At 40.3% G+C, this 16,115-nt stretch overlaps 1 protein-coding gene across 1 annotated transcript; it reads right to left on the reverse strand.

Annotated features, from left to right (window-relative positions):
• Positions 1-139: 139 nt before the first annotated feature.
• On the reverse strand, positions 140-16,115 carry LOC108086690. The gene is made up of 4 exons (XM_017183685.2): positions 15,572-16,115; positions 1,066-2,242; positions 840-1,009; positions 140-777 (listed from the first exon to the last, which is right to left on the reverse strand). Exons 1-4 carry the CDS (start codon positions 15,785-15,787, stop codon positions 661-663), a joined length of 1,680 nt encoding a protein of 559 aa, XP_017039174.1. The 5' UTR covers positions 15,788-16,115; the 3' UTR covers positions 140-660.

Here is a 16,115-nt window from a genome sequence, read left to right on the forward strand (position 1 = left end):
CTTGTTTTTTTCAATTCCAAGGGATAAGCTTCCAACCTCTGCTTAATGAATGATACAAAATTGTGAAGCCAACCCAATAAATAGATCAAAGTTCAAGAAAATTATAGCCTGGCCAAAAAGTAAAAAACAATTGAACACATTAAATTGGACGCTTTTTGGTGCGTCTTGCCTGCCTCACAGTTGGAGCTGATGGCATTCTTTATGTATCGTATAATATATATAATGTATCTGTATACTAGATTATTCATTGTATAAACTAACAACATCATCAGTATCAGTATCAGTTAGTTAACTCAATGTGCAACAGCCAACGACAGCCGTACACTCGTCGTACGAAGAAAATACACATTTCCAATCGAAGATCATCCGAAAAAATCAAAGAAAACTTATATAGATGGTATAATTAAAGAAATTGCAAACTGTCTGCTTAGTTGGTACGTGGTAGTTGGTAGGTGGTGCGTATGTGGTTCAATGTGGGTGAGTTTTGGGTGTCTGTGGAAGGCGCTTCGTGTCTCCTTGTTTCGTTGAGCAACTAATTTAGTTAAGATTAGCGAAAACAATCTTCAAGGCGGCTAGGCTATATGCAAACAAAGTATGCGGATTACGAGCTGATAAATTTATGTGTACGTAGTGGTGACTCCAAACTCCCAGCCCGCTTGGCTAGCCCTCGATCTGGGATCGCAGGCGGGGGCGTGGCAAATCCCCGAACACAGCCTCGCCATGGACGCTTTTGGTCAGCGCCTGGATGCTGGCCGCAATGTCGATGTTGTCCATTCCCTGTTCATAAGAGATCAGCCATTAGTTATGTATAAAATGTGGTTTTAAAATAACAATCTTACCTCCTCGCAGCCATGCGCAAAATTGTTATTGTTGGCCACGACAGCTCTCTCGGCCAACGTGGTGTTGGCTATCTCGATGGGCAAACTCCTGGCAAAGTTCATCAATTGCGCCTGGTTGGGACGTCCTGCTCGCACTGGTATGGAAATGGAGCTGTCCGGGTCGAGAGCATCTGCAAAAACTGATGCTTAGAAATTGTTTCCATCATGATTGAGCTTCGGAACTTACCCTCCGCTTCGTCGGCAGCATCGTCGTCCAGGATGCTTCCCAGTCCGTTCTGCTGGCTCAGCTGCTGGAACGGATTGTGGTTGTGCTCCTGCTGGTAGATCAAGCTGCGTGGGTAACTGGGAATGGGAACGGACTGAATCGTCGGCAGCGGCGCCGGTGCATCCACATCCTCAAGATCGAACAGACAGTCATCCGCATCGTCGGCGGCACTGGACTGGCCCACTCCGTTGGTGGTCAACATCTGGCTGGGTGTACCAGCACCACCGGCTGCCGATTGCTGCCGGAAGGTGGGACTGTTGCCCACGCTCATGGGCGTGGCTTCTGGGGTGGCGGGCGGTGTGTCAAAGTGCGACATCTTCCTGGCCACCGAGACACTCTGCGGCGGCTGCTGTTGATGTTGCTGCTGCTGCTGCTGTGCCGCTTGCAACTGTTGCTGCGGCTGCTGGTTGAGCGTGAGGAAGCTGGGCGGATGGTTCAGCGTGGTGGTGGGCGTGGTCGGGCCACCGTTCAACTCCCGCCGACTGCTGATGGTGTTCCTGCGCCGGGCAGTGGCACTCTGCGGCTGATTGGCCGCCACATCCAGGGCGGGGGGCATGGCACGATCCAGGAACTCCGAGGCCTGCTCGGGCAGCGCACGTATCACTCGGCAGAGCAGCGCACAATCCTGATCCGACTTCTCCCGGAAGCTGTTCAGCAACTGGAACTGGTTGCGCGTGTACCGCTCGATTCGCTCGTTTGTGTCCGCAATCTCCTCCTGCAACCGCGCCTGCTGATGCGCCTGGACCATCCTCAGCCTCTGGGCCTTGGCATCCGTGGGATTCGCAGTCAGCGAACCAATGCTCAGACTCGAGGCGGAGTTGGCTATGCCACCGGTGGGTCCGGCTGAGTCACTGTTGCCCGCTTGATCCATGATCAGCAGCTCGAAGGTCTCCGAATAGAACTTATTCGACTTCCGCTGGGCCAGCTCCTCGCTGCTGGTCAGCAGTGTGCTGTTGATGAGGTAGAACGTGGGGGTGGCTCCCGCCCCCGAGGTCAACCGCTTGGCGCAGAGCACCTCCTTGCAGTTGATGCACAGGCTGAGCTGCCAACTCTGGCCGGCGGCGTCCAGGGTGAGGCCATAGAGCAGCTCCGGCTGGTTGATCGCCGCCACGGTTAAGTCTGGAATGGGTCCGTAGGCCTGAAAGTAAGAAAACAAATTAAAGGTAAGTTATATGAAATAATGTAGATAATAGGTTTACTTCTATATTGCTTATTCAACAGAATTGTATATAAAAATCCATCTTATTTATTAAATAGTATAACTTGTTTATAGAACTAAAGTTCCGAGCTTTCCCTCAGTGCAACCCTCACTTTCATATGGCTGGATTACCTTTGGTAAACAACTTGATAAGACCCTCCACGCAGGCTGGTCAATGTCTGATAAAGGGGCTTACCAATTTACCCCATCATTATCTGCGATTCTGATCCCCCCTGGAAATCCTTTCTTCGATATTTACCCAGTCGACAGCCCCGCCGCACAGTAGTTCAAGTGCAAATTTGTCAATTATGTTCACTTCGAGTGCTGCACCCGATTGTCTGCAAACTTATCGGAAAACAAGAGCCCGCTGATGAACATGAAAACAACAAACAATTAGCGCAATGGCAAAGTGATGTCGAGGCACCAAATAAGCAGAAGACTACTTGAATTATTCAGTCTGCCATGGTGACAAAAAGACGATGTGATGGGTAAACAAGTTTCCGATATCAAACAATCAATTAAAAAACAGTCTGCTTTAAAGTTTGAACTACAACAGAGAAGCAATCAAATGCTGACCCCGAAATAAAAGACAAACAAAAACCTCCCAAAAAGTTACCACACACAGCCTTCTACTATAAACTATAAAAAAAACACCACCCGCAATCCCCCCTTTAATTTATCTATATAAATTCCCCCATATCTGCGGCATTTATGCAAAATAATTCCGGCATGTTTGGGATCGTAGCACGTGTTTGCCGGCTGACACTGGAGAGAAAAACACTTTTTATAGACGTGCTCGGCTAAATTTGACACTCGCGTCCAACACAATCAAGCAATGTTCATATTGCCTGGACAATAAAGTAACCACAGGGGGGGCGGAGGGGTTGAGGGGGCGGGACACTGGACACAAGTGCAGCAACAACAACTCGCACACGTATATACACAGAATTAAATTGAATTAACGTACGAAATGCAAACGTCAACAGAAATCCAATGACAATGTTGCCCGTCAGCTAAGCGCTTCAACAGCTCCTGGATTTCAAAGGCATCGTCTTCCACATAACCATCATCATTATTGTCAGGTGGGCAGAGGAAAACAAGATTATCTCGCACCTTATCTGACATTATTTCAAAGAATCACAGATTCTGCGGTCCATCAAAAATATCTTTAGTAGAAAAATATGCATTCTCAAAAACAAAGTACAAACTTAAATAGATATTTTTATAACAAAACATTAAATTGTCTGTATCGTTCATTTACTTAGCTAAACTCAATTTCCGGCATTTGAAATTTGCAGCTGCATTTGCTTGTCTTCTTTCGAAAATAGTTTTCGTTTCCATTGCGGTCACACCCACTCAAAAAATAATGTTTTCAATGCAAATTGCAAGCTTGTTTACACCCGGTGCGGTAATATCTAATCAGCTTCAGTCAGTCGGCGTCAATAATTATATGAATGAAACAAAACAGAAAGGCAGTAAATGTGACAGAGCAATTGCATTGTTGTCAAGTGTTTTGGCATTCTGCTGTTGTTATTATTGCGGCCAAACGCATAAACATATTTATGGGCTCGGGCCTATTTGCTCAGTTCAAAATTGCAGTTTTATGGCTGTTTTCGTAACCACAAGACTCGACTTGTTGTTCTTGCTGTTAATTTGTTTCGCTGATGCCCTCTAGACGTGTTTTTGTTTTAAGGGGTATGAGTTTGTTAATGAAATGTGTTCGATTGAAAGGCAGATAAGATAAGCCTTAACAGACCAAAGATTACATTTGCAACAATGATTTTTAATTTTAGATTTACGATTTTATCTTCTGAGGGTGGCTAATTTAGATTAGAAGGATTTTCCATACTGATTAAAGTAATGGTATAAAGGAGATAAAGTAAATGGTAGCTGGGTAAACATGTTTTGATTTATATTAATAACTACTATAATGGTAACTATTAAAACCGGTAAACAAATTTAACCTCTTAGACTGTTTTTTTTTTTGGTATATGGTTTGGTAATCTCAAGATTATAGGGTAATTTAGTAATCGATCATGGCTGATTACCATTCATCATTCATTCTTGATTTTTTAGCGTTATTTACAGTCTTTATGGCACAGCTGGCTAAGCTTAAAGTGGGTGTTTTTGTTTACTCGGCTGTGCGGCCCCGACAGCCTGACATTATCAGTCGGGTAGTAAAATCGAGCGTCGAGGGGCTGCTTAACACCCAGCACAGCCATCCTGGATACTTGCATTGCATTACCCTTCTTTTTTTACCCCTTTTCGTTGAGCGTTTTGTAAGAACTGGCGCATCTCTCGCAATTTGCCATTCGCAATCCGACAAATGTCAATGACTCCTCTCAGTGACTTTCAGACTGCAATGACAACAATTGAAGGCAATAGCCGTCGTCTCGTCACTTCATTGGGTTGCTTAATTAACGTAACTGCTGCCTGTTCGAATTATCGGTTCTTGCTTAATTGAAATTAAATGTCTGTGCTGCTGTCCTGCTAATTATGCTGTGGCGCCACCTAGCGTCCGGAACCAGTGGCTGTTGGCTGCTAGCAGTTAGCTAATTAAATAACCGTTTACGTTCGACTTTGACGTATGACCGTTTGTTTTATGGCCAGCCCGACATTTGATTAATTGCAATCGCGTCTTGCGGCCCAAAAACAAAGTAAAATAAAACCACGTAAATAATAATAAATAAAACATGGCGTGTTCTTGCTGGACGAACTGCCGAAAGAGATGGCAATTGGCCAGCAGAACGAGACACAAAATCGCCTGAGGAAACGCGCCAAGAAGCACGTAACTCCGCTGCACGCTCTCCGCATATCGGAAATCAATATATGTAAATCGTTTTAATTGAGGAGCGACATTTAAATAATGTATGCAATCTAGACGGAATCAATTGCATGTGTGCCAACTGTCGAAATCGTTGTCCAACTGTCAACGAGAATCAGTGGATCTCTCAATATGCATAGTTGATATCTCTAAAGGTGGAATATTACTAGACGAGCGTTCTTCAACACCTTTGGCATTTGAAAAAAAAAACAATAAATACTTTTGAATTGCGATATAGTTCTTCAGATTGTGACTATCTATATCGTATTACGAAGTTTGCCTAACTATGCTATATTATGTTATGCTCGAAAAATAAAAAAAAAGTTGTATAGTCATTATCATATAGTCATTATTCTTTATTAGAATGTTCAGATTTTCATGGTAAGCAATTATTATAATAAAATCCATTTGATAGTTTTTTGCTCTTTAAAGCAACTCAAACTTATCGCTGTACCTGCGACGTTTGAAAACACTTCTATTGGTACACCATCTCATAATATGACCATAAAGATGGCCATAACTTGAGAGTTATGTTCCTGCAATCTCAGACGGGAAATACAAGTGCAGTATTATGGACCACTCAAGTGCCTTTGCCATTCAGTAATGCTGTATAGCTAATAACGACGGCTGTTAAAGCCTTTTGCTATCATCGAACTGTTGCGCACTTGAACCGCCGCCTGTGCCTGTGTTTCTATTTTATTTCATTTTTCTGTCTGGGCCAGTTTAAACAATTGAAATTCATATCAGAGTGTCTGGCAATGCAGATCCCCCGCTGGCTTATGCAACCAGAACGATTCCCATAAAACAAACAACTTTAGAGCAGAATGTATGTAATAATTTTCGCGTTTTGCACATTGCTGCATAATTAATTTGTTGTTGTGCGAGGCAAGTGAGTAGTGTAATTGATTGCCCGGCATTAATTACGCTTGTGGCCTGACACTCGATGTGTCTAATGGGTCTACTTAGGGTCCCTCAACCGCCTTCTGAGCCCCCCATTCCCCTACCATTTTCTATTTGTTTATTTTTTTTGCATAGCAATTCGCCTTGCCTGAGTGAGGGAAAAACAAATAAACACATTTAGCTGTGACCAAAGGTAAAAAATCTGCTGATGACACACAAAATAAAATATTTTTGGTCTAATGGTAGTGATAAGGTGATAAGAAGATAACGAAATAAAAAAAAAAAACATTTTTCTCTAGCTCTATTATTGTGGTTGCCTATTTTCATTGGGTTTTTTATAACCATGCATAGGGTGTTTTAATTTTTATGGTAACCCCTTTATAAATGTCCAAAAAATGGAAAAGAAAAGCGCATAACTTTTCTAATTTTAATCCGATTTGGAAGTGGCATACCTTTAAATGTTTGTTCATATTTCAATTCCCTAACCAACTGCTTCATTAGTTAATTTGTTTATTTTTTGCCCGATTTTTTTCAATTATAATAATGCAAACCTTTTTTATATAATTAAACTTGATATGAGGCACTTAAAAGTGCTCTTTCACCCACATTTCTGGCTCAGAGGGGCAAGACTGCAGAGGGGGCATTAACCTGTTGCCAGTGTTAACACCTCCGATAATTACCAATCAATCAGACTATCAATCATCCGTTGCTGCCGCACCTTTCGCCCAAAAAAAAAGAAGGAAAATAACAATCATTCGCCCGATTGACGCATTTTCCTTTGTTTTGTTTTCCATTTCTATTTCTATTTTCATTGGATTTTACTTTTTTTTTTATAGGTTTGAGATAAGTTGCCTTGTTTCGTTTCATCGGCAGAAACCGAAACTGAGCCAAAAAGAAAATAAGTTGTAAACAAATCAACTGGCAAAAGAAACTACGAAATAATCTTTTATAGATTTGGATCCCCCATCCTCGAAAAAGGGGGAATGGAACGGAGGGGTTCGCTCTGGGGTGCGACTTGGTTCGCCTGGCTGCTCACGAATAATACAATAATACCCTCTTCCTCTTCGTTTTATTTTTATTTTATTTTTTTTTATTTTTTAGTTTTGCCTCTTTTTTTCTGTGTTGTCGAAAAAAAGCAAACACATTTCGCTCAGATACGTCGCCGTCGTCGTTGGCCATTATCATAAACAACTTTAGACAGCTGGGGACACACGCGCGTGCGGGGCGTTTTCGCTCTTCGGATTACGAATTGCCAATTTGTATTGCCGCTCCACTCTGCTTTGCTCCGGCTGGCTCTTTTCGAAAAATTTCCACTACCAATCGGCGGGCTTAAGTTTGGTGGCCTGTCCATCTAGGGCTCTTTTGTTTTGCTCTGGCTTTCTTGGGGCTCTTCGGGTCTGTCTTCATGAGTCACTTAGGCTCTAAGCCCTTTTTAATCCCCTCATAAAAATGTCTTTGGGTCACTGGATGGTCTAAACTTGTTTTTCTTACACATAGAAATGGGCCTAATATTTAAAGTTGCTTCTTGTTACTTGATTGCGATTAATGGCTTTTACAATTTAAAGGGTCTCGTGTAAGATTTTGGATTGATATTAATTGCTTAGTGGCTAAATTTGAATAGGCGAACATAGGTTTTATCTCCTCCTTTGACGGTTACTAATTATTTAACTTTTTGGGTTGATTTATAGCGAAAATTCGTTTGAATAATTATAGTACATATTGGATTTTAAAGTTAATAATTATGTATAATTTGTAAGAAGAAATATGAATTTCAGAAAACTATGTTATTATTGATTATCTTCTTAACCTTCTCTACAGATTCTGTTTGCATTAAAAAATCAATTGCTGCATGTTAACTTTCTAAACCTATTCAAGTTTATTGTTTTTTGCCTTTCAACATCCTTCTCTTTCCCCACTTCCCCAATAAAATGTTGCCTTATCTACGAAAAACAAAAAAGAGAGAAATAATAAAAAAAAGCGTATCATTCAATGTCGTTTGAAAACAAAATCTGATAAGGGCCCAGACCCAAAACATCACATATAGTCTCGACAGCCAATGTACTAGCCCACCCCCTGCCTCCTCCTCCTCCCCGCCCCCTCAAAGATATATAATGCAATCGGGACTAGGAGAGACAGAGAGAAAAAGCTCTGGGAAACGTGCACACGTGTGCTCCCCGCAGACAGATTAAGTGTTTTTTTTAATAGCTATGTGAGAGAGGTGCGCAAATGAATCGAAGCTCTATTGAATACACTTAAAACATAGTGAATTCTTTAAATATTCCAAAATAATTAAGAGCACTATATTACTTTAAAGTTCTTCAAGGCTATATAAGTATTAATTTCTTAGATGATTACTAAACGAGGTTTACCCTTTTTCTTTCATTTATTACCTCCCAAATACGTATTCATTTAATTTGGTAATTTCTTTTATATTTTAAGTACCAAGCACATATATTTCTTTTCAGTGGATAACAGTAAATTAAGCGCAACAATGTTTGCCTGCCGGCAGTGCAAAACAGACTTTCGAAGGAGTGAGCCCCAAAGGGGCAAAGATAGGGAATTGTAGGGGCTGCGAGGTGTGCCAGCGCTATCTAAAAACTTTGACAAACAAATTCTCGTTGCCGTGGGTTTTGTTTGCTCAACGCGCAGCCGGCTACAACTCAAATTTAATAAACAAACAGCAAAGATGGCGGAATTCTCGGGCCTGCCCAACGTCTGCTGTTAATTGTTAGTTTACTCGCTTTATACACACACTCACTCACACGGCTCGTATAAATAATAATATAAATATATGCCCATATACATTCCTACTTGAATAATGAGATCATCTGTAGCGTTCCCAAAAACGCGACCTGCGACTATTTTCGGAGCTACCGAATCATAGGGCTTCTGATAAGAACTGATTATTTGTGCAAACGGACTATTTATAGCTCAACATAGGGTAAAAATTACAAGACTTCAGAATGCTGATAAGAAAGAACCGATCACTTGAGAAAAAGGAAAGACTTTTTAAAGCTCGAAATAAATTTCGATTTTACAAACGAACCTTCAAGATTCCCCATTTTCCTCTTGGTGTAAAGAGTTTTCATTCACTCTGCATTGTAATTTTCATGCCACTCAAACATATCCCGAATGAAGAACCCTTGTTTTGTTTATTTGTGCACTTTTCACTTTTCATTCCTATTTGCGTATCAAATTTAGACGTTTTCCGTCCTCTTGTTTCGTGTTTATCCAAAGCAAACAAATCTGTGGTCGCACATTTGACACAGTTTTCATTATTTATTTATTCCTCGCCAGGCACTAGTGTTTTTTTTCCATTTTTTTTTTTTATTTGGCTGCATTGTGTTGTGCCACGAGCAAATATTTATGCGAAGCCATCATAATTGGGGGGAAGCGGAGAAATTAACCCCTCACCCGAAAAATCACGCACGGTAAACGTGAGCGACCGAAAATCAGAGAATCAACCCCCACCCAAAAATCTCACCCCTTTCGGCATTCTTCATCCCTCCTGCACACGCAAAATAATTTATTCGCATTTAGATATTTTGAAAATGGACCGCTAGCCAAAGTAGAGGTGTTTTGGCTTTATTTTTAGCAGGCGCGCGGTTTCTCAATTGAAGAATTTATAGTTTTGTTTACACGAGAGTGCCGATTGGTGCGCATTTGGGTGGTACTTACAAGGCCCATGTGGAAAAGGTTACCCCGAGTTAACGTGTAAGAGGCTCATTAAATTGGTTGCCCCAAAGATTGCTTGGGTCAATGGAGGAGGAGCTCAAGTGTGGGCTTTATTACACAACTTTCGGTTCGGTTCGCCTGCTGCTGCTTTCAAGGTTATATTTGTTAAAGATTAACATTGGTTTTCAATTAACCGACACACGCGCTGCGAGCAGCTGGGCTTTATTTTCGGGGGGTAAAAGGGGAAGGGATGGTCGACTCTGATTGACCAGCTTCCCTCTTCTGGGACTCCGTAAATCTGACCTTGCGATATAATAATTGCCATCTCCTGTTGGGGGATGACATGTGGCTTTTTAAAGAGCCAGTAATTCAAAGCAATCTCTGAGTTTAAGAGGTATTTAAAAAGTATATTATACTCTTTAATTACTCCGAAGCGTAGAGAATTTTGTGTAGGAACCTATTTCACTTCTGGCTCTATGAATGATTTTCTTTTTTTATTTCCTTAGCTTTTAAAGTGCCATCTCATGAGGTGAGTGAATATAACCTAGAGTTTTGATAAGGGTTTCCCATATAAACAAACAAAAAAGTCTGCATTATTATTCATTTGAAAGAACGATTTCATCACTCCTGTTTATTTGCCTTGTTGCCCTAGACAGCAATTAAGCTTCGCTCGCCTGATTTGCGATAAAATAATGATTTCTCCCTTCCTACTTGGACCCACTTATCATTCCACTTACTATTATTGTTACACAAACCCATACGAACCGCCTCGATTCACAGACTTTACATTTGATAATGGCTATTTTTAGAGCCAACAAACGTTGTCACTGCAGCCGCGCCTTGTTCTCTCCCTCCATAAAATATAACTTATAACTGATTGATAACTCGTGCCGGGGATTTGCTGTTGTTGATATTTGTTTTGTTGAATCGGTGGATTGGAAAAGGGTTTTCGGTTTCATAACGCGATTAACTGGGCTAAAAATAAACATGGGCATTAGCATATGAATGCAGCTGTCGCTTGTTGTTTTAGCTTTATTTGTCAAAACTTGTTTTGTGCCCCATTGAAAGATCGTCGCCGTGTGATTCTCCAATTAACCGATTTCCACAGGTGAGACAGAATTTTTGCAAAAGGGCCCGAGGAAAGCGAGTTTAACTCATTAAAGGTTCTAATCATAAATAAACAATTCCAAAAGGCAAAATTGGAGGCAGACGTCTACTGACGACAGCGCGACTGCCAGCGATCGGTTTTATATATAAATACTATATATATTTGTAAGCGAGAATATCAGTATGTGAGTCGCGGCGTTTTTACCGTTTGATAACCTAGAAAAGAAGACTAGGTGTTAGTGTGGACAAGAGTGTGTGTGTGTGTGTGTGAGCTGGACAAACGAAAGTTGATAAGAGGCGTGCGTGCAATCATAACTCATTTTTTATTTTTTATTGCAAGACTTAGGAGCAATGACAAACAAACTGTTTTGTATCTTTTAAAATCCCTATTTAGTAATAGAAACTCAGTTTTATGCTGACATCTAAAAGCAAAAATTAATTTAATAGATGACAACATTTACAGTTTTCAAACACAACCATAATCAATCATTAGCATACGTGATATTTAGAGATATTTGAATCAAAATAGTCTGTTGTCAGTCAATTTGAACAAAACATGTGAAACTTGGAGTTGACAAAATTCAAGCATAGCCTTGCTAATAGCTCATCCACATCATTTGCCATATGTCGTCCAGCGTTTCAACAAATTTTATGCATAAGTTCATAATTTAAACATTTTGGGGCCTACGCAGTTGAGAGCTTTATGGGGAAGGCTGGCTAGTGGTGCTCGGCCTGTCAACTGGCCCATCAAGTGGACCCGAAAAAACCATTCGCCAGCCATCTCTGTGTGCCTTAGTGACCCCCTACCCGGCTTTGAATATATTGGGCTCATGGGTCTCTTTTGTGTGCCTACACATAGCAAAAAATATCGTATCATATTGATGATCGGAATGGTAAATGGAATATGGGTAGAAGGATAGAAATTGAAATTTACTTCATATTATATGATATAACAAATTATTTTAAGGAAATAATATATTGTTTACCTAATCCTCTAGAGATATTATATCAAAAGAAGTAACTACAAAGAGGTTTAAACTAAAAGCTAGTTCTGTGGCACTGATATCTTACAGTTTTTTTTCCGTGTTTGGGATCTCGGGGAGTAACTCCCCCTCTGGTTTGCGCCCAATGGGCCTTCTGGAGAGCCCCTTCTTCCTCATCCCGGACTCCATCGAGTTTACGGCGGTCCAGTACCCGGCCGGCCGCGTTTGGAAATCTCGAAAACTTGTTTATCCAACACAGAGACACACATACAGACGTACAAAACACAGAGATGGGGAAAAAAATTATAAACAAGTTTTTTTGTTTTGTATTTCGGCTCGGCTGTTGTTGTTCTTCCTCTGCCTCCGTCTTTGCCCTCGTACCGCCCACCCACCACCCCCTCCGCGGCGCCCACTCCTCGACCGCTCTTTGTGTTTTTTACTTCTTGCTTGTATTTTGTCGCTGGTTTCGTAATTTATTCTAAAAGCGTTCCGTTTTGGCTCTATATAGAGAGTATATATACACACAGGCTTGCATACGTATTTGTACATGTGCGATATACATATGTACGCTGCGATGTGTATTTGAATAAAAGTTATACCCTGAATAAAGCCAAATTGTGTGAGATAGTTTTTGGGTGCGAATTTTTAAGGTTATCTCAGCACTATTATTCATCAATCCAAAGTATTCAACATTATAACTCTATTAATTCTGAGACTTTTTATGTTATTAGTTTTGAAATCAAATCAGGGTATTGGTTCTTCGATGCTTTCCTCAATTTTGTTTATCTTGTTTTCTTCTGGCTTTTTGTTTTGTTTTGAGCTTTGAATTATTCAAAATAACACTTTTGGTCTATTTGTCGGTATTGTTGTTGCTGTACGCCTCAGCGCTTTTGAAATGGATGCAATACAAAGCAACAAAACCAACAATAGTGCCAGTATCGGGCGATCTCGAAAACCACAACAAAAAATACTAACAAGACGTAGCTTTATTGAACAATTCAATTTTGCATTACAACAAATACGGCACTCGAGTTACAAGTTTGCGGTGATGTGCAATCACTGCGATAACCAATTGTTGAAAATGTACTAAAACTGAAAAACTTAATTACAATGGATGAAGAACCCTCATGAACCTTCGTCCACCCACTGCCCGTCAAACCTCGGCTTAACGTCCCAGTGGCTGTCAAAATGTGACAAGTATCGTGATCAAAAAAGGGGGATAAAACAGAGACAGTGAAAAAGAAAAGGGGATAGAGAGATTTAACCTTGAAAAGTGTGGACAAGACAATCGGCGATGACGCAGAGATTCTGTTTCTTGAATTTGGACAAGGTAGAACCAAAAAAACTAAGATGGAAAAATACAGTACTATTTAATAATAACCATTACACGCAGAAAAAGTCAGGTGATGGGTTCCCAAAGGAAACTTCTTATAGCTGGACGTCAACCAAGATATTATTTGCTTGCAAATGTCAACTACTTAAGAACCAGTTTACCCTCTCAATAAATACACTTATGACTAGAATTTATGCACATAATTTTTTATAAGTTTAATGAAAAGCAAATATTAACCATTACTTTATGAAGTTTATCAAGTCAAACAAAAAAGAGTGGGAAATGGTAAGGGGATTTTATAAACTTGTTTGTTTGTAAATGATAAGATCAAATAAACAATTAATTTATTTATATTTCAAATATGCAGATATAGGTCTGTGTTTATGAAAAATTTCGAAAAGTAAATAATAATCCAGAAGGTATGGAAACTTTTTTAAGAAATCCTCATAAAAGCTACAAAAGAATTGATAAGTAATGACTAATGAAATGTTTATGGGGGCCTTAAAAGAATATCTTTTGATGAAATCAGGGTAAAATTGCGCTTTAGCGGCTTTTGCTAAAAATGGTCTAGGAATTTTTTTTTTTTTTTAATGGATACCTTGGGGCCTTAACATTAATAAAAAAGTGGCGGAAAGCTTAAATTTTAATTATTTATGTGTTAAAATTGCAATTATTACTGCCGCGAGGCAACCCGTTTTAGAACATTGCCATGTTTTTCTAGCGAAAAACTTTACCGTTGAGAATGTGTTGTGGATGAAGAGTGCTGCAATTGTGTGAAAATTTAAAAACAAAAGAAATTTAACAATTTTACCATGTCAGGCACTGCCAATTTTACTACTGAACGCTGTAAAGGTTGCGAAATGACTCAGAGTGATTTTATAGTACTGAGTGAATACCCAGAAAAGCTATGGCCAGTTGCTTTTTTGCTATTTTTACAAATAAATACTTAGAAATCAAGCTTTCCGCCACTTTTTTATTAATGTTTAGGCCCCAAGGTATCCATTAAAAAAAAAAAAAAATTCCTAGACCATTTTTAGCAAAAGCCGCTAAAGCGCAATTTTACCTAAATTAAAACCCAAATATCCTTTTTGAGGGAACAAAAAAATATTTAAATATTTCTTGTAATTTTAAAAAGCTGATAACCACCTTCGTAATATTTTTCATAAGCCCACAACTTTGTGATGCCAAAAGTGTAAAGTTATGACCCATGAACGGACTTCACTTAACCCTCAAAAGCCCGGGAGTTCCCACCCCTTGGCGACCTTTTTGGGAACCCAAAAGGCTGAAAATTTCTGAACGAAATTATGCAAATTACTTACAACTCTGAGGGCGTGACAAATGGAAAGCAAAAGCGCATAAATCATAAAAACGCGAATAAAGACGGAATAAAGTAACACGAGCGAAACAGAAGCTGACGCAGGAAACTAAAAATACCGGCGATCAGGTTGGCAATGAGAAAACCCGAAAAAAGAACAGGGTGTTCCTGTATAAAAAGGAGGAGCTGATGATGAACAGGTGCGGGGAAAGGAGGGGGTGGAAGACGAAGGAGCGGAGCAGAGATGCGAGTTGCACTTGGTTCGGCAGGCCGAAAATAAACCTGAAAAATGTGAGGATTGCTCACGATTTTCCTTTTGTTTCCCATGAGCGAATGGATGACCCTATTTCTTCTTGCCCTTCCATATTCCCTACATCCCTCCACAGTCCATCCCCCTACCAATCCCTTGCTTTTCATTTCCATTCCCATTCCAGATTCCAGGCCTATGTTTGTTTTGTGTGTGTGATAGAATAGGCGGCACAGGCAGAAACGGCGAAAAGCAAAAGGAAAAGCCATAGGCCGGCACACAAAGCATAAAGAACGATAATAAACACACACACACTCACATTTGTAAATACATCGCGGCACAACACAACGCAAATACAGTGAATTTCGCTTAACAATTACCTTGATTAAAGCAAACTATTTTGCTGGTTTTTAAGTTCAAGCACGTGTAACTTTTTATTTTACAGAGGTTTTTGTGATTAAACAAGGTAAACGTTTTGATGGTAAACTATTCCTAAGGAATTTCCTAATTTGGTTAACAATACAAAGTAATAATTCTTGTACTGTGTACTTTGTTTACCTTAGCTAACACATTCTTGGGTATATACATTATTATAAACTGCTAAGCTTGTTTAAAAATGAAATAGGAAAAATTCGTATTGCTTAAAATTTTCATCCTTCTTTCCTTATGTTTCCTTTAACCGTGTTGTCACTGTATTCCCGCAAGGAGAGCGAAAGAGCGCGCACTAGTTGCCGAGCATAGGCCTTTTGCCATTGTTGTTGCTTTTTATGCTGCGCGGTTTGTTGTTTTTGCCTACCCCCCAATCAATACATCTTACATCCCGCTCTTGCACACCGGGCGATAATCGGATGACGAACTATATAGAAGACATATATTTTCACTTACGTGCTTCAAGAAGTCCATGAACAGGGAGTAAAAGATAAAGTCCCGGGGATACTTCTGCTGGAACACCTGCGACAGAAGGATCGGGATGGGGACTTCGCCAACTGGCGTACCGCTTGCACCGGGAGTAACGCCCACCCCACCCCCTCCGCTGCTGTGGCTGCGCTGCCACTTCGATGTCGAAGCAACTAAATTCGAGCATTTGCACGAGATCAACATGATTATAGCCGGTCGCTGATAACGGTTTCTGATGCTTCTCTTTTCGTTTATTATTCTCTTTCTCACTTCACAAGGAAAACACTCTGACCGTTCTTCTTCTTTCCTCTTCCTTATTTATATTTCCACGGGTGTTAAACAACACAGCGTCCTTCACTCACGCGTGGTTTTCCGTTTTATTAAACGCTTATTTTTTTTTTTGTCAAAAAACCGCTCAAGTTACAAGTCGAGGAGCATTTGCGGTCTTTTTTACGAGGTTTATTAAGCGCAACCGAAAACAATCGAACAGCCGAACGCACCCACAACCGTCCCCCAGTTTTTCTTTTGCTTT

This window comes from Drosophila ficusphila, unplaced genomic scaffold (genome assembly GCF_018152265.1).
Source record: "Drosophila ficusphila isolate 14025-0441.05 unplaced genomic scaffold, ASM1815226v1 contig_414, whole genome shotgun sequence".
In the NCBI taxonomy this organism is placed as follows: domain Eukaryota; kingdom Metazoa; phylum Arthropoda; class Insecta; order Diptera; family Drosophilidae; genus Drosophila; species Drosophila ficusphila.